The sequence below is a fragment of the Phascolarctos cinereus genome, unplaced genomic scaffold, assembly GCF_003287225.1.
Source record: "Phascolarctos cinereus isolate Bilbo 61053 unplaced genomic scaffold, phaCin_HiC Scaffold_9;HRSCAF=440, whole genome shotgun sequence".
NCBI lineage: Eukaryota > Metazoa > Chordata > Mammalia > Diprotodontia > Phascolarctidae > Phascolarctos > Phascolarctos cinereus.
This window is the reverse complement of record NW_027556402.1, coordinates 131,390,938-131,414,649: the sequence shown is the minus strand read 5'-3', so window position 1 is coordinate 131,414,649 and position 23,712 is coordinate 131,390,938. Positions and strand designations below refer to the sequence as shown.

At 38.3% G+C, this 23,712-nt stretch overlaps 1 protein-coding gene across 1 annotated transcript in view; it reads right to left on the bottom strand.

The window, feature by feature from the left end:
* Positions 1-12,392: 12,392 nt before the first annotated feature.
* TMPRSS11B (transmembrane serine protease 11B) overlaps positions 12,393-23,712 on the bottom strand; it is a 34,778-nt gene continuing 23,458 nt past the window's right edge. The window contains 9 exon segments of the mRNA XM_078148855.1: positions 12,393-12,554; positions 14,172-14,314; positions 15,435-15,694; positions 18,199-18,373; positions 18,607-18,645; positions 20,292-20,452; positions 22,521-22,588; positions 22,684-22,787; positions 22,790-22,801. Of these exon segments, the coding sequence (XP_078004981.1) occupies positions 12,393-12,554; positions 14,172-14,314; positions 15,435-15,694; positions 18,199-18,373; positions 18,607-18,645; positions 20,292-20,452; positions 22,521-22,588; positions 22,684-22,787; positions 22,790-22,801 (1,124 nt within the window).

The following is a 23,712-nucleotide window of genomic DNA, read 5'->3' as shown; positions in this document are numbered from 1 at the left end:
TAGGAATGTTATTTAAAACAAAAACAGCCATGGAAGACTTCCGAAGTCTAATTAGTGCAATGAACAAAGATAATTCCAGAGGTCTAATGCCAAGAGGTCACCTCTTGACAGAGAGGAGAGGGATTCAAGTTACAGAATGAGACATACACTTTCAGATATAGCCAGAGTGGGAATTGCTTTGCTTAAGTATGCATATTTAATACAAGGTCTTTGTTTTTCTTTGCTTTTCTTTTTCCCAACTAGGGGAGTGGGAGGAGTGAGGCTAAAGGGGGTAGTGATACATTAGCCAAAAAAGGAAGCAGGAAGGGAAAGGGGGAAAGGGGAAAGGAAGAATGGAAGGAAGGAAAGGAGGGAAGAAGGGAGTGGAGAGGAGAGAAGGAGGAAAGGTCGTTGAGTCTTTTTCTTTTAATGTAGAAAAGAAAATGAAAGGAAGGCCAGAAAAATGCAGATAAGCAAGACACTTGGAAACTATAGACTGGGCTTATTATGTACTTAAAAATAAAAGCAAAATATATAAAGTAGAAATATAGTTTCATGTACAATCTTCTTTTTCTGTTCTAACAGATATATGAAAATGTCCATTTTATCTGATGTTTACTAAGTTCATAATAAAAATTTAAAAGTAAATATATAGCTGGTTGGAGGTTTAACTTTCTGGAGAAAGGACACAGGATAGAGATAGCTGTTGGCCCTGGGATTTTATTGGCTGATATAAGGTACTCTGAGGTGAGGAAACCTCTTCTATCCATTCAGATTGACACCCTCTCTGAAACTTGGTACCCTAGAGCAACAAGGAGTCAAATGAGACAAGGTCTGTCTGGTCTCAAGATCAACTTTCTATCCATTACACTATGCTGCCTTATTATTAGCTCATATACTAATAAATTTTTCTTCTTGGCTCAAAAAAATTATATGCATATCATTCCATGTGATTCTGACTAACTATTAAAAGACGTCCTGGACATTTCTAACTGATCATTCTAACAGATGAGGAAATTTTGGGAACCAAGGGGATTAGAACAGCAAGTGGTTAATTGTAGGAATTGAGTGAACCACACTGACTCCATCTTGTGACTCAATTCTGGAGCTAGCTCAGTTCCCTTTCTATTCAGTTATGAGTCTAACCCAATTTCTTTCTTGCGACAAAAACTTATTCAATTTTGGGAATTGGGAGAAAAACTTATTCTTTGTTTGAACCTACCTCTGTGTGGCTGCTATTTAGAGACCCTTAACTAAGGACCTAGGTTATGCTGATCGGAAATTCAATCAGATCCAAAGATTGATGCAGATTTTCTCACAATTGTCCATTTCAAGCAACCCATATATCTTATCTGAAAACCAGTCCAGTACCGATCAGTTATGGTTCACATAATCCTTTGATTGCTTACAGACATGTGGAGAGAGTGAGTCTGTTTCCTCACTAATCTACACTCTACCAAGTGCCAAAAGATCTTTCTAAGTTGCATGCATATTTCCTTGACATATTAAGTCTGATACTAATATGGGTGGCCCTTTGTTCCCCATATTAGTATCAGACTTAATATGAACATCTGAATAGCTTTAGTCTTCCTACATCTCAGGAATCTCAAACTTCAGTGATCCATTAGCTGTGGCTTCCACAGCAACAGGTACACCAAAGGTGTATGTCACAATACTTGGTTTTGTTTAGGTTTGTGGACACTTTAAGGAATCATAGACTGTCAAACTCAAAAACAATTAAATTGATGTACAGGGAGAGGAAGATCAGGGTGAAATTGAGTCATTTGGAAAGGTTATTTGGAGTCTTGTAGACAGAGCTAATGGTTAAACACTGTTCGATCAGACATGGCTATAGTGCCTTTGTTTCTATGCCAGCTACATAGCATCACTACTAGAACAAAAAAACAAACAAAACTAAAAAACTAATACAAGCCTAGCTTGCACCAAGAGGGATTGACTTATTATTATATTATATTATTATATATCATATATGTAATAGTAATATTATATATTATATCATTATATATCCAGGGAATGTATAGTAACACTATATACTTCTGTGAGTGTTGTTGGTATACCTCATTTTAAGAGGGACATGGATGAGCAGAAGCATAACAAAGATTGATGGATAGATAGTGAAAGGTCTAGAAGTCATGTAAGAATGCAGAACAATTGAAGGGACTAGGAACATTTATCTAAGAAAAGAGAAGACTTTCTTCCAATATTTTAAGGGTAGTCAAATATAAAAGAATTTAACTTATTCTATCAATCTCCAGAAGACATAACTAAGACCAATGACTAGAAATTATGGCGTAGCATTTTTTGACTCAACACAAAAAAAGAATGTTCTAGTAGTTGAGGGCTAAAATGCACTGCAAAGCAGAGAATTCTCTATTACTGGGTATGTTCTAATAGAAACTGAATGACCATTTCCAGGGATACTGCAGTGAGAGGGGAATGCCTGCTTTGGGTTGAAGTTTAGAGTAGATAAATCTCTTTAAATTTTAAAATTAGGTAGTTTTATGATTCCTGAAATCATAGATTATCATCCCTGGAAGGAACCTTAGAGAACACATGTCCAACTCCCTCATTTTACAGTTGGGAAAACGGAGGCCTCAAAGGTGGAATGGCTTGCTCAAGGACCTATAGTGGCAGAGTTGAGACTAGAACCTGGAGTAGCTAAGTGGTGTGGTAGACAGATAGAATACCCAGATTGAAGTCAGAAAGACCCATCTTCCTGAATTCAAATCTGGCCTCAGATACTTACTAGTTGTGTGGCCCTGGAAAAGTCACTTAGCCCTGTTTGCCTTAGTTTCCTCATCTGTAAAATGCGCTGGAGAAGGAAACAGCAAACCACTCTAGTATCTTCACCAAGAAAAACCAAAATGGGGTCATGGAGGGTTGGTCTCACCTAAACAACAACAATAAATGAGACTAGAACCCAAGTATCCTGTATTCCAGTTCAGTGTTCTTTACAATACACCATGTGGTCTCATAAAGAGAGCAGTACAAATGATCATTTATTTGTCTATTGTATGGAGCATAATTTCAGGAAGTACAGTTAGCTAGAAGGGGTGAGGAGTGACATTAATAAATACAATCAGGGATCTGTACATTTAGCAATCTGAACAGAGTTTATGGTCTAATGGTTTTTAAATTTTATCTTCAAGCCTGCCTTATACATATGATAGGGGTGGGGCCCAAGCCAAGATCTTCACCCTTTGCCTCAAAGGGAATCTGACTCAACAGGCCCCAGACTCTCATCTCCCTTGAAAGCCCTAGCTTACCTTTAGATCTTATTTAGATGCACCTTCAACCCTTGCCCTGAATAGAATCTGGCTCCTGTTTGTCTACAGGACCCAGAAAACCCTTAAACTTTCAAATTTCCTAATGAACTCCCCTCATCTCCCTTTGAAAGCCTTAGGCTCCCTCTTGTCTATAGGCCCCAGAAAGGCCTTCCTTTATCTCCTTTTGAAAGTCCTAGCCCCACCTTGATTTTGTGCAGATGCCTTTCAAGCTTCTGCCTTCCTGTTCCCTCCATTATCTATTCCCATTGTCTATTCAATCTCTCTGACCTCCTCAATTAGAATTCTTACCTAGACCCTTTCCCCAACCCCCTTCTCTGGCCACCCAAAGTCACTTTAGTATTTAAGATCCACCTTGGCCCTCATTCAGAGGCTGAGAATCTCACGCTCAAAAGGCTGAGAACCTCTCATGCCCGCTTGTCTTTATGGGCGTCACCTAGCTGAGAATCTCTTGTGCCCCAAAGGCTGAGCCTTTCTCATGCCCGCCTGTCCTTATGGGGGTCACCCGGCTTCTGTGATTTATCACTAATAAACTTTTCCTCTGGCTGAAGAAGATTTGAGTTGAATTCATTCAGCAGGGCCCGGTACTGCGATCTTGGGGTCCCAGTACCCCAAAACCCCTAGACCTCTTCACATGGGACTCAAATACTTCTTATTTCTGTTGGCCAAAATTTCCTGATTTCCTGACAGGCCACAAGGCTTTATGCTATTGATCTTCCAGAAACAGGCAATATGGGAGGCTTAGAGTGAGTTAAGGTGCTTTGAAGATGAATTCTTTCCTTTACTCATACTCCAGGAGGTAAATCTGAAAATCCTATACCAAATGCCAAGGAATCTCAGAGAAAATATCTGGGGAAATGATAATACTTTTCCAATATCACTTCATTACAAAGTATGGTGTCTATTGCTTTTTTGGTTATTAACCAGCTCTTAAAGATTGGAAGCATTGATAGAAAGAAGTCCCAACTCAGGGCCAGACAAAGGGCTCAATCTTAATTTTTGTGTTTTTTTTTTCCAGCATAATTTCAGCATAAATTTTTTCAGCATAAATTTCAGCATAAAACTATTGTGGAGGGGACACAGATTCAAATATTGCAAATCTTCAAATAGTGGGCATTTGACCTCTGTGATTCATTTGCATCCGCTCAATTAAAAAACTGAGAATAGTTAAAGTTAACTTGGGTCAAGGTATTCAATTGCTCACCATGTCAATTAGACTAAAGCAAGGAACAGCAGTGAAACACTAAACATTCAATTGTTATGGAAATGAAAATAAAGCAGTGGAAATTGCATCAACCACATCCCATTGTCCCTGTGTTGTTCAATTCTTCATGCCCTCTCTTCAACACTTACAATCTGAGTCAGGATGACTGGTGATGGCCTGGATGCAGTGGGAGACCTTGACCTTTTTAAACTAAGGTCTTTCCCAAGTCTCAGTTTGTACGAGGCAATCTCAAACTCATGGCTGCAATGTGGAACACCTGGCCTGAGGCCAGAGTAAGTTAGATTAGAGCTATCGGTGTCTATAGCCAATGCAATCTTGATTACATATTCCTTCTCCTGATGTTTGAAACTCATTTCTCTCACTGCCAGTCCCCATGTAGATTTATTTTTATGGCAAAAACTTGGTACCAATTCAGTCCAGAAAGTTGCTCTTCACAACGTATGTGGGTTTCAGAGTACTCTGCTAGAATATAACAGCATGAGGAATGCACTATACAAGAATACTTTGCTTAAAGCAAAATTAGCAGACACAGAGATTTAAGAAATCATCAAATCAGACAGTATTCATTTTAAAGGAGATTTCTTCAATTTAAAGGAAAACTCATCCAAGAATTCCTTTAAATTTTGAGATTCCTTAGTGCATTTAAAGTGATATTTCTAAAATCTTGATTCTTACACACCTTTTTTACCCCCCATAATCACTAGGAAGGAAAAAAGAAAGGAAGGAAACAAGCCATTATCAAGTGCCTGCTGTATGCTAGGAATTATGCTTAGAGTATGGATAGAGTGCTGGGCCTAGAGTGAGGAAGACTCATTATTCTGAGTTCAAATCTGGCTTCAGACATTTAACTAGCTGTGTGACCCTGGGCAAATCACTTAACCTTATTTGCCTCAGTTTCCTCATCTGTAAAATAAACTGGAGAAGGAAATGGAAAACTACTGTGGTATTTTTGCCCAGAAACTGCCAAATGGGGTCATGAAGAGTCAGATATTACTGAACAACAATAATAGCTTTAAATGACATATCCAGTGCTCAGAGATCAATTCATAGGGAGGAACCACACTCCAGAGTCTTCTCCACTTCTTAAGGTACTCTACACTGAGGTGGCTATAGGTGGTCTGCAACATTTAAATAGTAGAAACAGTGTTATCTCTAGCCCATCCCTACCTAGCAGTGTTTGTGGCAGACAGAGGCCATCAGCCTCCATGAAAGAAGCATTAAAGGAGGTAGAAATATTAAGAAGATGAAACTATGTGTAATTGTGGACAGTTAGTACAAATTTTATAACCCAAATAGAATTATTATAGAACTAATAATTTTTAAAAACTATTTTGTGTGGAAGCTTTAGTTATGTATAATCATTTACTCTTACTATGTTCCAACAGGTCTTCAAAAAGTCCCATTGGGCTATTATATCCAATAGTTGGAATGGACTGGAGTTAATAGTAGTGTGTATTAACAATTTCCTACAACTTAAAGAATGGCTATATAACCATATGTAGTCTAGCGTGAGACACAATTCAAGCCTAGTTTTGTCATTTTACTTTTTTTTGTCTCTTTTTCCTTGATCTCCCCCATTTATTACTAGCAACTCAGTTGAATAAACTCCAAAATAAGTGGTCAAAAGCAGACACAAAGTTACCAAAAGACTGTCATTTCTTTAGGTTGCTATGCCCTCTGCTGGGATAAAAATGAGTTAAAATTTTAAGATAAGAACATTATAGAAAATGGAAAGATAGAAAATAATGCCAGGGCAACAAAAATATAGTTAAGTGGCCAAAAATCTACAAAATATCATTAACACAGCTATTTGCTTTAAGTCAGGAGGCTGCCCAGAGACAAGTCCAGATAGTGTTGTCCAGAAAGCTCAGGCTTACTTAGAAGTGGGAACAGCTAACAGAGTGATTCAGATGTACTTGGTCAGATTAAAATGACTAGCATCTACAAATCTGAGTGTCCATGGAGCAGAAGATGTGACAGAACAAAGTACTTAAATGAATCAAAGTTTCTTCTCTTTGACTTTTGATCCTAGAAAGCCATACCTGAAAGAGGGTTAGGACACAACCATATTTCTTTGCTTATTTAGCTGGAGAAATAATGTGTCATGTTGGATAGAGTACTGGACCTGGAGCCTAGAAGGTAGCAACTTCCTAGCTGTGTCATCTTGGAGAAGTAACTTGACCTCTCTGAGACTTATGCAGCCCTCTATTACAGAGATTCTTTACCTTTTTTTGTGTCATGGAGCCCTCTGGCTGTCTGGTGGACCTCCTGTCAAAATGATGTTTTCAAATGTTTAAAATAAAATGCATAGGATGCCAAAGGAAGCCAAAGGTTTGTGAAAATGTATTGTTTTCTCATTCAAGTTCATGGACCCCCTGAAATCTATAAAAAGGAACTCATGGGCTCCAGGTTAAGAACTCATGCTTTATGACAATACAATAGAGACTGGAAGACATAATTTGTTAGAAAACGTGCAGACCTATAAACCTATAAGTTAGTCTAAGAGTGTATTTCACTGAAAAGTCTGGGATTTTCTAAGCATATGGCAAGGACTTGAAAAAAAAAAAGACTGTCCTATAGAAAAGTCAGTAGGTAACTAACAGTGTTAATGAACATGGAAAATGCAGCTCATAATAAATACCACCCTGGGTGATCCCTAAAGGTTTATGGAGCTAGGGAAAATCATAGTGTATGGCAAAACCACCAGCATGTTAATACGAAAGAAAAAGATAGGGATAGGTATGGAAACTCCCTCTACCAATGCAAGTCAGCACCTTCTCTGAAACTGGTAATCTTTGAGAGAGCACTCAACTTACCCAAGTTCACACAGCCAATATGTGTCAGAGGTAGGGCTTGAACTCAAGTCTTCCTAGTTATGAAACTCTCTCTCTCTCTCTCTCTCTCTCTCTCTCTCTCTCTCTCTCTCTCTCTCTCTTCTCTCATTCTCTCTCTCTCTCTCTCCACTATTCCATGCTTCCTCTCTAATAAAATCAATTTAAAATGAGCAGTTGATATACTCTTGAAAAAGAAAATAAATCACGACATTATAGCCCTGTCAAGGAGACAAGGAAGAAGAAGTGGTTTAGGAAATGTTGTTCGCCTTTCCCTTGAAAGCCGGTGGGGGGATTGTAGAGAAAGTCCGGGGGACTCAGGAGTGCAGCCTGGAAAGGAATGAAGACGTGGCTGGCCTGGAGCTCCTCCTTAAAACAAAGTTCTGAAAGAAATCAGACATCATGGGGAGAGACCCAATGGGAGAGGGGGCTTCCAAGGTGAAGAAATTTATTGGTCATTGCAAGGAAAGTCCTGGAGAGTCAGGAGTATAGCCTGAAGACTTAACCCTTTCACCCCATTTCCCCTATTATTCCCTGCCTGCCTCCACCCTCCTGATGTTTTGCTTCATTTTTTACATTTTGGTCCTGAGCCAACCCTGCTTCTTTTTGATGCCCACACAGCTTTGGGCAAATACCAACTGCCCACCCTGTCTCTTTCCAGTTCTTAATCCACACTAAAATTAATACTGTCGTGGAATACTCCTGGAAAGAGTATGTCATTCTCCTCTGCTATGATTATACTTACCATCTTTGTAACTCTCAGAACCAGAATACTCCTCCCTGACCACAATTCCTCTATACAAGTTCTCTCTCCTTTTTACAGTGTAAGCTGCTTGAAGGCAGAGACTACCTTCCCTTTCATATCTGTATTTCCCTGTGCACAATACATAGTAAGTGCCTCATATGTACATTTCATTCATTCATTCATTCATGGGTTGATTTTACGCTTATGAGTTTCAAGGCATCATGAGCACAACTGGCCAGGCCTGTATCCAGCAATTTTGACCAATTCTCTCTAATCTATGAAGACAAGAGCACTAGAATCTTTAATCTTCCAAGTCTTACTATTCTTGGAGCATTGAGAGATGGAAAAGCTGCTGACAGATTTGCATACTTATGGGACATTTGGTGTTGGCGTTGAATTTTATCATGCATAAACCTATACATACATGTGAGTGGGTTTGTATGTTTATGTCCATTTTTGTTTCTCCCATGTACATGCAAGTTCTTGAGGTCAGGAACTGTTTAACTTTTATCCCCCCAAAATTGCTTTTCACATTTTACAGGCAAGATTGAGATTGTCCTTTGGCCATATTCATTATCCATACTGGTGGGAGGAAGGCTTTAAAGCAACCACTTCAGGTTTGAGTACACAATTATTGGAAGTGATAAGCAGAGAGAATGTGCCCCAGTTCTGAAGGATATATTTTTACCTCTATTCGTGCTGTGCCTTCTCAGTAAGTTTCCTTTGACAAAGTTAATTGAACCTCATTGCTTATCAGAGATACCCCTTTTCAAGTAGAAAATTATACTGTAATGCAGAACATTATTTTATCATTTTAGGTAGTAGGGCCCTTTAAGCCATGGAAAGCAGAAATTGCTGCTTTATCTTGCCCCAGACCTCTCTCCTCCTAAATCTACACAATAGTGAAATGTTCTCTTGCATAGCTCAGCACAGCCCGTACCTCCAATGCAAATGGATAAGAAAGCTTGCAATGTAATTGCTTTAGATAATTATGTTTGTACCAGAGACCAGGACACCTGGTCTGGTTTGTGTGATGTCTGACCTGTAATGATGGGGTGCTCGGGTGCTTGTGTTTGTACTTGTGCCCCAATTTCTCCCTAGCCTCAGAAACACTGTCTCTGACAACCACCCCCCAGCACAAGGACACTGTGCCTAGCAGTTATTCATGCATGGGCCTCAGCACGACCCTTATCTGGCTGCTCAGGCCCCAGCCCTCAGATCATGTCTCTGGAAGCCTCCCAATTCCTTAGTAAGTTCCTGTCTTGTGAGAAAGCTTTCCCTTGTTGCAGAGCATTCTCTCATCAAGACAGGGAGAGGGGTGTCCCTGGCCAGCCCAAGGGCTCTTCCTCCTGCCAGACTCCAAAGATCCATACCTCTGTCATCTCCCTCCCTGTCCGATATACTCCCTGTACTTTCCCATCCATAGCCCCCAACAACACCTGCACCTTTGGATTACCTCATCAGTGTTCCTGGCATTTCTTTCCCATGCTCTTTTCCATATAAACCCTAGCTCGACCCCTGATCGGGGCTGCTTGATTTGGGTGTGTGCATACCCCTTGCGGCCACGCGCTTCAATAAACCTCCACATTAAATTTCTGATTGGGTCTCTGTCTTGCATCTGTTATGGCACAACAATACCTAAGTCATAATTGTTGGAATTGATATTGGGAGTGGGGGCACATCAGAATGGGCGCCAGAGCTGACAGTCTTAAGAACCCACAGACCTTTAGCAGCACCTCTGGAGCAGCCAGAAGAGATAAAGCAATAGTCTTGCTCTGGGGACCCAGCCTACCAGTGGAATTGGGGTTGGGTGACTGAGTTCAAAACTGGTTGAAAAAGCCCCCCTCTGCATGCTCTGAAGCCTGGGCACCTATTGGCCAGCCTGCCAGTACATTAAAAACAGCTTAATGGCTTTAATGAAGAACTTACATGTGGAGTGGGGTAGTAACTATGACACTCAGCTTAGAGTTAGAAAGACCCTGATTCAAATCCTGCCTTCCATGTGGCAGCTGTGTGATCTAGAGCATGTCACTTTTCTGAACCTCAAGTGTCAAATGAAGGAGTTTAAACTAGATATGCTCTAAGGATTTCTCTAGCTCTAAATCTATGATCCTATGAAATTCAGTGTGTGAACACAAAAGAAATTTCTACAAGTAACTTCTGGAGTAACTAATAGAGGTAATGAACATCTGAAATCACATAGAGTTCTGCAAACTGCAGATTTTAAATGAGAACTTGATGCCTGCTTACATGGGAAATAGGAACAAAATTTAGATTAAATAAAATAAGCGAGCAAATTTAAATAGTGCCACTTAAAAGAAAAGTTACCATAGAACCAAAAAAATGACCTTGAACAAAAATCAAGTAGACTGATTTTTAATGCATTTTAATCACAGAATATTACACATTCTCTCTCTCTCTCTCGCCTGGGTAGTGTGTAATCTTTATTTTTTTTACATTTATATTTAATTTTATTTTATTTTTTAGTTACATGTAAACAAAAAAAATTAACATTTTTTAAAATTTTGAGTTCCAAATTCTTTCCCTCTCTCCCTTCCCTCCCTCCTCCTTGAGAAGGTAAGCACTTTGATATAGATAATACATATGCAGTAATGCAAAACATTTCTGCATTAGCCATGTTGCAAAGAAAATACAGACCAAAAAAAGAATAATAAAGAAAGTTTAAAAATATATTTTCAATCTGCATTCAGATTCCATCAGTTCTTCCTCTGGAGGTGCATAGCATTTTTCCTCATAAGACTTTCAGAATTGTCTTAGATCATTGTATTTCTAAGAACATATGTTCTTCTTCTCCTTCTTCTTCTTCTTCAGTTGGGGTTAAGTGACTTGCCCAGAGTCATACAGCCACTAAGTGTCTGAGGCTGGATTTGAAGTCAGGTCCTCCTGATTCCAGGTATATATTTTCTTCTCAAGAAAGTTAATACTATTGAGAGTTTCTTCAGAAACCTACAGCTTTCCTGATGTATTTTTTTCTATATTTAATCTATATGACTTTCTTATCATTGGTTTATAGGAGTGGAAAGGCCTCATGTAATGTAGGGGAAAAACTATTGAATCTGGAATCAAAAGACTCATTCAAGCCCTGATTCTGCCACTAACCAGCTATGTGACTAGGAGCAAATGACTTTATCTCCCCTTGTCTGAGTTTCTTCATCTATTACAATGGATGCAAAACCTGTCCTGCTTACCTCACCCACATGGTGGTTGTGAAATAATTTATGTATTTTGTAAACCATAAAGTGCTACATAAATGGCAGCTGTTGATAAAGATGATTGTTTATGGCCCCAGTATAAATAAGAGATTAGAACCCTGTGTCTGTATTTAGTGCTGAAACTACACGCTTCCCCACAACTGAAGGCAATAACAGGAAAGCAAATATTGTATATGGCAATTCAACCTCATTAAGACTTTAGTGGCAATCTTTTACAGTATTGTTAGATAAAATGGGCTAAATTCTAATGGACAAGAACAGACTTACATACATTTCTAAGAGCTAAATGGTTAAAATCAAAGGCATTTCCAAATGCCAATAAATCCATTCAGGTGCAAAAGATCTAAGAAAACAGCAGAGCTCTGTTTGAAGGGTAAATTATAGTGCTAAGGACCAAATCGATCATCTGTGATGTTAAAAAAAAAAACTTGGACAAATATGATAATGTTCCATGTTGATGAGACCATAGGAGAGAAAAACATGAAGACTTCTTCCTGGTATTTAAAATAATACATTTTAAATATTGGCCATATTTTCCTTTTCTTCACTCAAACTTCAAGTGCTTTTTCACTATTTATTACCTATGTGACCTTGGCAAGTCAATTACCCTTCCTAGGCCTGAGCTCCCTCTTCAATAAAATAAAGGGATTGGATTAGATGGTTTCAGAGTTCTCTTCCAGAATTAAATCCTATATAGTATGTTAATGAATGGGGAATTAGGATATTTGAGTATGGTATGATTCAACTAAACAACATTTTAAGTGTCTGGGACACGGGGAATAAAAAGATTATTTAAAAATCCCCTTATGAAGCTTACATCCTGCTGAGACTATAGAATATGTTCCCAGGTAAGCATAGCACATAGTATAGGGAGTGATGGGAGCAAAGGAGAAATCCAGACAAAGTGCTTTGTTTGAAGAGAACAGGAGCACTATAGATAATTCTGTATGCAAACTTTCCAGATAATGATGTTAGAACATTCATTGGCCAAAAGCACTTTAAAACACAATGCTAAATAAGGTGTAGCCATCATAGACATGTATGACCTGTCATTATCTCTACAAAATACTTCTCTCAAATACCAGTCTTGGAAGCAATCCATGGACGATAGGAAGTCACCCGAGTGTAGACACCTGGCTTATTCTTTTTGCCACAGTCATCTCCCCAGCTCACTATTCCGACGAGAAACCAGATATTTCGAGAATTAGGGTGAACCAGTGGTCCACCAGAGTCACCCTAAACACAGGAAGATATATTTGTCATTATAACAATTTGCTTTTCTAAACTTGCCATGAAGTAAAGCCCCTTAAAGGCCCCTGAACCAATCCAGGCTTCCTGAACCCCTTAGGACTTGTGATATTTGGTGGCAAGGCAAGGCTCCTTCCTCCTCATTCCTCACCTAATCTGTTGCTGACTGAAATAATTGGATTAAGCAATGGAGAGGTTGGAATGGGAAAGTGGGAGGGTAGAGTAGAACTAAGCATTATTTATAACTTCTTGGGTTGATTCTTTGCTGACTTTGAGACTGCTGTTTAAATATAATTGGCGGGGCAGTTAGGTAGCACAGTGGATAGAACAGCAGCCCTGGAGTCAGGAGGACCTGAGTTCAAATCCTGCCTCAGACACATAATATCACTAGCTGTGTGACTCTGGCCAAGTCACTTAACACCTATTGCCTCACCAAAAAACAAAAACAAAGGCAAATAAATATAATGGGAGCAGCTAGGTGCCACAATGGATAGAGTGCCTGGCCTGGAGTCAGGAAGATCTGAGTTCAAATTTGACCTCAGACACTTAAGAGCTATGTAATCTGGGGCAAGTAATGTAACCCCTAGTTATTTGCCTCAGCTCCTAATCTGTAAAATGACAACACCCTGGAGAAGGAAATGGCAAACTACTCCAGTATCTTTGCCAAGAAAACCTTATGGACAAGTCCATGGGACACAGCTGAATGACTGAACAACAACAATTTAAATATAAGAGAAATAATGATGGCGAAAGAATAGAAGGCCAGCCTTGGAGTCATACAGACCTGCTTTCAAATCCTGACCACAAACAAGTCACTTAACCTCTTGGAATTGCTGGCAATTTTCTGAGATTATGATTTATAGACTTAGTGATGTGTGGAGGGAGTAGATAGATAGATAGATAGACAGACAGACAGACAGACAGACAGACAGATAGATAGATAGATCTCTATCTAGATATCTCTATCTAGCCATCTATCCATCCATCCATCTATCTATCTATCTATCTATCTGTCTGTCTGTCTGTCTGTCTGTCTGTCTGTCTATCTGTCTATCTATCTATACTCATAGGTCCAGCTGCCCCAACCTTATTCCATACCCCACAAAAGTAGTAGCAGTAGTAATCGTAGTAATGGTGGTGGTGGTGGTAGTAGTAATAGTAGTAGTAGTAGTAGAAATAGTCACAGTCATAGTAGTAGTAATAACTAGCACTTATATAACATTTTTAAGTTTTGCAAAACACTTTACAAATATTATCTCATTTGACCCTCACAACAACAGGAGGAACATACTATTATTATTGTCGTTTTATAGGTAAGAATACTGAGTTTCCTTATCTGTAGGTTAAAGTTAAGGAGTTAAGTGACTTTCCAGGGTTATACAGATATTAACTGTCTGAGGACACATTTGAACACATCTTCCTGACTACAGGACCTTTACTGTATCCACTATAACATAGACTGCTCTCAGTAAATATAAACATATATGGAAATATAAATTCATATAGATTAAAACAATATTTCTGCTAATGATTCCCATATGTATCTAAATGAAATTCTTTATGGAAAATGACTTTGCACTATTTCTCTTGTTGGTATGGACTTACCTGACAGGCATCAATGTGTCCTTCTATGTAACCTGCACATACCATTGTGTCAAGTACAAGACCATCATAGGAATCTTTACTATTGCAAATCTCTGTGTCAATAATTTTCACTGGTGCTTTTTGAAGTGATTTTGGAAATGAACCTAAAATAAATAAAATTAGCAAATGAGCTTCCTTGAAAAAGAGCCCTGTTAGCTGGGGAAAAATAAAGCAAAACAAAGAAAACACAAAACCAACCCTATTTGATCATTGACTACCATTACATAATGGCATAAGCCTTCAGGTCCCACTTTCAGAGGTCACCATTCAGGAACTTTGAGCTATAGTGGAATGAACCTTAGATCAAGAGTGAAGAAGCCCAGCTTCAAGTCCTAGCTCTGTCATTAAATAGCTTTGGAAGTCTTTTTACCTCTCTGAGCTTCAATTTCCTTATCTGTAAAACGAGAAAATTAAAATAGATAATGTCTAAGGTTCTTTCCAGTCCTAATAGCGTAGCTTTTAGGACTTCAGATCTAGAGAGAGACTTCTAGGAATAGAGTCTGAATTATTTTGTTTTCCTGAATATTCCTCACATCACGGGAGTGGAGGAGAGAAATGAACTGTTCAATTCAATTCAGCCAACATTTCTTATGTCTAGTGTATGTAAGGCACTATGATAAGCTGTAAATACAAAGACAAAGGTGATATGGTCCCTTCAACCAAGAAGCTTAGAGTACTAGAGGAAGTGAGAAAGTGGGGGGACAGGAGAGAATAGGTGACCATTGTAAGGGTGTATGTATGAGAGTGTGTGTGATGAAGGGAAGGAGAGGGGGGAAGAAGAGAGATACACAATGAGACAGAGACACAGAGACACACAGAGAGAGCATAATGAATAATTGGTGGATGGGGAAGGAAATTTAAAACAAGCCTGCTTCAATCAGAGACTCCAGATTGGTGGTGCCAAGCTCCAGATTGTTGACCTGGAAGGTTTCAGGACCATATGGATCCTTTAGGGACAACATTGTCTGTATCAGTCATCTAGAAATGTTCTGGGATTAAGACATAGTAGAAAATTTCAGTTCTTTCTCATGATGTTGCCCCCGGAGGTTTTCCCTGTCAGCTCATAAGTGTCTTGAGAACAGGGGCTGTGTTGCTTTTCAACTTTGTATCCCTAAAACCTAGGAGAGTGTGTTGAACGTATGAAAAATGTGAATGCTTGTTAAATTGAATTGAATTGAATTATATCCCATATATGAAAATACAAATTATTATTGGCACATATACCATCCTTTGAAAGTGCTCCCCATCCTGTCACAACAACATCAGACCCTGGCAGAAAGTTCTGGGTAGCTTCTGGAAGACAAACTCGGTGCACATTGTTTGTAAAAGAGACTGGTTCAGCAAGGAGTACAACAGCTATGTCATCATGGTGGGCCCTTGGGTTGTAGTTTTCGTGAACAATATAGCCTCTTATTTTGTTCTTCATGTAGGGAGGGTTTACCACAGTCCCAAAGCTGACAGTCCAGTCTGATATATTTTTGTGCCTAAAGAAACAAAAATGGTGTCTTTGGTCTTTGGTTCATACGATGTAAGCATTTTAAGGTTCTGTTGGTACAAGACAGCATACTGGTTTTGAATAGAACCCAACCACCAGTTTCAAAGCACTTTGCCTCTTAGACATCTCAGATGGTAGGAGAGAGGACCATATGTAAAGTGCATCACAAAGCTTAAAGTGTTATCTAAGTGCTACTCATCACCATCATCATCATCATCATCATGTTAGCTCTAGGCACTGATAAGGATTATAGCATTCAGGAGCTTGGAAAGATCATAAAGATCGTTAAATCCAGCCAACTCATTATACACATGAGGGAGCTGAGACCCAAAGACTTCTCTTAGATCACATAGCAAAACCAGATTAGAATCCGTACATACTGATTGGTATTCCAGATAACTTTCCCTTTGTATCAGAGCTCCTGTAGGAAACTATATTAAAGGTTTTCTACGGGAACATAATTAATCTTATGACAAAGAAGAGTTTTGTTGGACTTTTTCTTCATATTCTATGGTCACAAGTTAACAAATTAAAATGTCTCCATTACTTGACCCTTTTGTTGTTACTATGAATTTCACTTGTCCCCTGCCACCTTCATCCATTTAACTTTAGTCTTAGGAATCACCAGAGTTGGGTTAGAGGGAGGGAGGAAGGAAGGCTACAAGCATTTATATAGTGCCCATATGTGCCAGGCACTGTGCCTGGTGTATTACAAATATTATCTCATTTGATCCTCACAACAACACCATGAGATAGGGGCTCTTATCCACATTTTACAATTGAGGAAACTGAAGCAGACAGGATCAAGTGACTTCCCAAGGGTCACATAGTTAGTGCATGTCTGTAGCCATTTTGGGGAGCGGGGAGGGTTAGAAGATGGGCCACTGCACCACTTAGCTGTCCCCAATCTGTAGCCATTCTTATGCCTCAGGGAGGGATAAGGTGTGATTTTCTCCACACCCAGAACTTTCAACCTATCACACTTACTCTTGCTTTTTAAATGCTATTTTATTTTCCCCCAATTACATGTAAAAACAATTTTTAACATTCATTTCTTTTAAGTTTTAAATTCCAAATGCTACCTTCTCTCTCTCCTCCCCCCTACTTGAGATGGTAAGCAATCTGATATGTTATACATATGCAATTATGTAAAATATTTCCATATTAGTCATTTTGTGCAAGGAAATGAAAGAAGAAAGAAAGAAAGAAAGAAAGAAAGAAAGAAAGAAAGAAAGAAAGAAAGAAAGAAAGAAAGAAAGAAAGAAAGAAAGAAAGAAAGAAAGAAAGAAAGAAAGAAAGAAAGAAAGAAGGAAAGAAAGAAGGAAGGAAGGAAGGAAGGAAGGAAGGAAAGGAAGGAAGGAAGGAAGGAAGGAAGGAAGGAAGGAAGGAAGGAAGGAAGGAAGAGTGAAAATAGTATGTTCTGTCTGTATTCAGATGGCATCAATTCTTTCTCTGGATGTGGATATCACTTTTCATCATGAGTCCTTTGGGAATGTCTTGGATCATTATATTACTGAGAATAGCTAAGTCATTCACAGTTGTTCATCACGCAATATTGCCATTTATTGTATACAGTGTTTTCTGATTCATTACACTTTACTTTGTATCAGTTCATATAAATTTTTCCAAGTTTTTCAGAAATCATCCTGCTTGTCTTTTCTTATATCACAGTAATATTCCATTACAATCATATACAACAACTTGTTCAGCCATTCCCCAACTGATGGTCATCCCCTCAATTTCTAATTCTTAGCCACCACAAAAAGAGATGCTATAAATATCTTTTTCCTTTTTTTAAAAAAAAAATCTCTTTGGGATAAGGACCTGGTAGTAGTATTACTGAATCAAAGAACATGCACAGTTTTATAGCCCTTTGGGCATAGTTTCAAATAGTTCTCCAGAATGTTTGGATCAGTTCACAACTCCACCAACAATGCATTAAGTGTCTCAGTTTTCCCACATTCTCTCCAACATTCATTATTTTTCTTTTTTGTCATATTAGCCAATCTGAGGTATTACCTCAGACTTGTTTTAATTTGTGTTTCTTTAGTCAATAGTGACTTAGAGCATTTTTTCATATCACTTTAAATAGCTTTGATTCCTCTGCCTGAAAACTGCCTATTCATATCCTTTGACCATTTGTCAATTGGGGAATGACTTATATTCTTATAAATTTGATTCAGTTATGTATATATTTAAGAAATGAGGCCTGTATCAGAGACTTGCTATAAAAATTTTTCCCACTTCTCTGCTTTCTTTCCAAACTTGGCTTCATTGATTTTGTTTATTCAAAAGCTTTTTAATTTTATATAATCGAAATTATCCATTCTACCTTTTGTAATACTGTCTATATCTTGCTTGATTCTAAATTCTTCCCTTATCTATGGATCTGACAGGTAACCTATTCCATGCTCTCCTAATTTGCTTATGGTGTCACCCTTTATGTCAAAATCATGTACACATTTTGACCTTATTTTGGTATATGTCACTCACTCTTTAAAGCAATGAGCTGCAGTCACCAGCCATCTGTTGCTAATCAGAGATGCTCCACAGTAATGTCGGCCTCTGACCTTCAGGCTAGCTTGCCATGGCCATTCCCCTTCCTGAGCAGCAGATCCTCCTTTAATTCTGTCATATGCAGAGGATGTTTTTGCCCTCCTCCCACAGCCTGTCAGAAAGAAATAATCAATTGCTTTCATTAAAAACAGGAATATTCAAGTTTATTTAATTATGCTACAGAGCCACAGCTGCAATGCTTTACATTCTCTTATGAGGTTTTAGGAAATAGATGCACTCTTTTCACTAGGGCCTTTTGTATTTAACTCTTTACTCAATAGTTCCAAAACCTAGTGTATGTTATTGTTGTTGTTGTTGTTATTATTCTAAATTTTCTCAACTTACAATTGTTAATTGTCCTTTCAGCTTGGACTTTACTGGTTTCTGAAATAAAAACAAATATAGGGTAAGTTTAGAATGGGGCATGTATTTCTGCTGACTTCAGTTTCTTTAAGTCATGATGTCTGTGACATGGGGCATATGAAAGTGAGAAATCACCTAGATGGAACAGAATTTCAAGATACATTGGAAGAGAGTATCAGTTCAGGAGAATAAGGATTCTTTGAGATGACAGGGATTTGGGTTTTTGTCATTGGTCCACAAACTACATGGGGTATACATTTTGTGCCTTCGTATAGGCTGTCCCCAATGATTGGAAGACATTGCCTACTTATGTCCACCTCTTAGAATCTTTAGCTTCCTTCAAGGCTCATCTCAGGTGTCACCTCCTACTAAAAGCCTTTCCTGATCCCCTTAGATGTTAATGAACTTTCCTTCTTCAAATTGTGTTTTTCCTTATCTATCTGTGTAAATGTTGTATCCCCAAGCAGAATGTAAGCTCCTTGAGAACAGAGAAGATTTTATTTCTTTGCTTTGGGTTTGATCCCAAGACAAGTACAAGTGCCTTACACATGGTAGGTGCTTGTCAATGTTTGTTGAATTGAACTTAATCAGATTGAGCCTAGCCTAGAACTGTCACCCAAAGTGAATGTGCAATGTGAAGATATCTAGAGTTCATGTTTTCATTTAGATTTATTATGTAAATGATCAAAAGTTGACCCTTGTGCCTGGATTCCCTTCATGCTACTACTACTACTACTGCTACTACTATTACAACAACAACAACTACTACTACTACTACTACTACTACTACTACTACTACTACTACTACTACTACTGCCACTATTACTACTGCTACTGCTATTAGCAATAATAGCTATGAGCTAACGTTTGTATGATGCTTCAAGCTTTACAAAGCACTATAAATCAATTATCTTATTTGATACAACAGCCATGTGAGGTAGGCGCTGTTATTATCCCCATTTTACAGATGAGAAAAGCTGAAGGAGATTAAGTGACTTGCCTAGGTGACTCGTGATGCAGGATTTAACTAATGTCTTCCTGACTCCAAGTCCAGTGCTCTAGCCATTTAGGCAACACTAGTCTACCTAGCTACCCAAGTAAGCCATGAAAATGTATGCCTGAAACTTTCAGCAATCCCTGCCAAATTACAGAAAGGACTAAAAGGGCCTTCTATCTGTTCTAAATTGACTGAGACTATAGTGTATACAGGCACATTAGCCAAGTGTAAAAAATTCACCTGGCTGTGTAAATCTTCCAAGTAGGGAAAGGATATATATAGTATATGAATAGAGAAATGACCCAGTATCAATGATCATTCATTCATTTATTTATTTAGCAAATATTTATTGGGCATCTATAATACACAAAGCTATAAGCTAGGAAGTGATGTGGGAGATGTTATGTATTATCTCACACAGTACTAAGGTCAATACCCCCTTTAGAGGAATGTCATGAGGTGGGGGAGGGACAGGGTGGAGAGGGGTCATCCGGGTCCTGTGGGGGGGTTTTAATGATTCATCCTAATTTTGGTTGTACAATGACAGAGCAGTGACCTTATTTTTATTGCCATGCTAAGGGTTGGAATAATGATGGCTGGAATCCTAAACTATAAATGAAGCACAGATAGAATGGCAGTTACATGAATGAATGACAGATAAGATACTTGCCTGTAAGCTTAAGGGAAGAGGGATCTGAAGTTAAGGATGCCGAGTTATTCCTCAGCATGTGATCTAAGATACTTCCAATTTTTCTTCTCATATCTGCTTTTCTTCCCGGGGAAGATTTAAACATGAGCCAAATATCTACAGTCACACCATCAGAGCTTGGGCTGGAAAAAGTACAAATTGGTCACTATGTTGGCAAAGACAGTTTTCCCCTGGATGCTCTCTGCTCTGATACTGTTTGATTGCTTCAGAAAATGTTTCTGGATGTAGCCAATTTTAGCTCAAAATAAAGACAAAGTTCCAACAATTAGCACTATCTGAAAATGGAATAGGACGCCTCAGGAGGTAGTACAATCAATTTCCCATCACTTAAGATATTTTTAAGCTGAGTCTGGAAGACTGATTTTTGTGGACATAACATCTATAATACCACAAATAGGATGTGAGATTTGGGTAGTGATTGAACAAAATGACCTTTGAAATCCCTTCTAATGCTAAGATTCAATCCTTCATATCTATGAGTTTATACAGTGAAATTATGGATATACATATGTCCTTACATACATGTGTGTGTATATATATACACACACACACACACACACACACACACACACACACACACACATATATCCATTAGTCAAGGCACAAAGTCACAGCATAGCCTTGTGGCATATAGAATGTAAATCCTATAAAATATGAGCTGGTTGGGTACAAAGATTGATTTCTTTGTGCCCCTGGTACCTAGTACAATCCCTTGCACATAGTAGGCATTTAATGGATGTTTGTTAGATCGAACAGGCTTTGCTGATAATTAAGAGAAAGGAGGCTAAATAGCTTTTCCCCCTATTGAGACAGAGATAGTCACCAAGCATTTATTAAGTACCAGGCACTCTCCTAAGAGGATGGAACAAGACCTGTGATTTCATTAGTATAGGCCCTATACTAATGCATGAATTCCTCAACATGAAAACTCCCTCTACTAAGAGTTCTTATCCTAGAGTCTGTAAACTTGTTATAAAAACACATACAAATATATACATGTTATTGATAACTTAATTTCAATATAATTAGCTTCTTTGTAAATCTATGCATTTTATTTTATTCATTTTAAAACATTCTGAGAAGAGGTCCTTTGGCTTCACCAGACTGTCAAAGTTGTTCATAAGACAAAAAAAAATTAAGAACACCTCCCTACGAATTCAGGTCAGCACCTTCTCTGCAATTTATATTAAAAGGGAAGGGAATTTATGTGCTACCTACCGTGTGCCAGGCACTGTGCTAAGCACTTTTACAAATATTATCTCATTTAACCCTAACAACAGTCTGTTATTATCCCCATTTACAGTTGAGGAAACTGAGGCAGAGGTTAATGACTTGCTGAGGACTGTGAAATCAGTATGTGTCAGATGCATGACTTGAAACAAGGTCTTCTTGGCATTTAGGACAGAATGACATTTTTTCTTTGTTATAAAAAATACACAGCAACTTGAAAATGTAGATATTCTCCTCTATTTTGTAACAATCCTAGTGAGAGGAAGGTATAGAGCCTCCCACAAGGTGCTTAATAAGACTTTCATACATTCAAAGGAGAAAATAGAACATGGCTAATTAAAAGTCAATTGATATCAAACTAAAAAAAAACAACTAGCGTGTTTAAGGCATTTAAAGGTTTCCAAAGTGTTTTACAAATAATATTTCATTTAATCCTTTCAACAATCTTATAAGATTGGTGCTGTCATTATCCTAATTTTAAAAATAAAGAAACTGAGGCTAAGAGGTCAATGACTTGCCTAGGACCACCTAGCCAGTGTCTAAGGGAGGGTGTGAACCTGGGTGTTCTCACTCCAAGTACAACACTCTGTACAACACTCTATCCACTGGCAACCTAGTTGCCCTAGGTAATATTATATCAAAACTAGATCAGAAAATAATCATTTATGATGTGAACACCTATTTAATGGTATGTATTTCCTGATTTATCATTTGACAATTGAGCAATTTAACATTAAACCATTCATACCTCATGAGAAGGATCTTTTTATTTTGGGGGTTTATACTGAATATTAGACAGCCACTTGGGTTAATGCCAGACATTCGCCTCTTATTGAATATTAACTGTAAAATTTAGATAATGTGGTTTTTTTTCCAACAGAAAGAACTTGCAATGCAAAGACTTATATGATGAATTAATCACTTTTCAGGCTATTTGTTTCTGAATAAAACTTGACTTACAATAGCTTGGTGACTTGAGAATTGATATATTGATTGTGTATTCTAGAAGCTTGAAATGCATCAATCATCTGTTAAAAGGAACAATGAGTTAATCAGCTCTGATAGCATGTTCATATTTCAAGAGAGATTATAATGAAATGAGTGTAGGCAAGCCTTGACTGACCCGAGTCTCAATCACTTTGCTCAGAGCTGTAGTTTCTTCTGAAGTTTCTTCTTCATAACTGCTGTTGTATGGAATACCTTTAACTTTAAAATTCCCTTGGTAGTGTAGATCTTATTTTCTATGAGAGAAAGAAATGATAATGGGACTATACAACCAAAAGGAAACCCGAGTCCAGATCCCTCCAAGAAAAAAAATATATCCAAGACATGTTCAATTTAGTAGATGGCTCTCCTATGCTCTAGAACTCTCTTCATCCCAGAAGTTCAGTCAGGGCCTGCAATGAACATCTTAGAAGTACTCTCAGCCCCTGTGGCCTCTCCCCTCTGATTGGGTGGTTCCTCCTAGAATCTCCATTTAAGTAAGGTGCCCAGAACAACAAGGCCTTCATTCCCCTCCAGGCTGCTCACAAGACTTTCTCTTCCATATCTGCCCCCCAATCTAACATCTCTTTCTCCCTTTTCAACTTCCTTTCACAGATTGTCTTCCTCCATTAGAATATAAATTTCTTGTGGTGACTACCTTTCTCTCTGTTTATCTTTGTATTCTCAGCACTTAGCACAGTGCCTGGCAAATAGTAAGTGCTCAAAAAATTGGTGTTGAGTGACTGAAAATTGGAGGTAATCAAATAAACACATTTGACTTATATACTGACAGAGGTCATTATACCAAATGAGCAGTGTAGAAAGCTTTCCTTGGACCCAAAGCACAGTGGAGCAAGGAATTCAACAAGGATAAATTGATTTGATGTACAACACTTCATAACCCTATTTGGGGTTTTTAGTGGACTGGTCTGCCATTTCCTTCTCCGGCTCATTTTACAGTTGAAGAACTTTAGGTAAACGGAGTTAAGTGATTTACCCAGAGTCACACAACTAAGTGCCTGAGGCTTCATTTGAACTCAGGTCTTCCGGATTCTAAGCCCAGCACTCTATCCACTATATCACCTACTTGCCCCTATTAGTAAGTGGTATGTGTTCATTTCTACTGAAATTATAACTCACATTTATATAACACATTGAGACTTTGAAC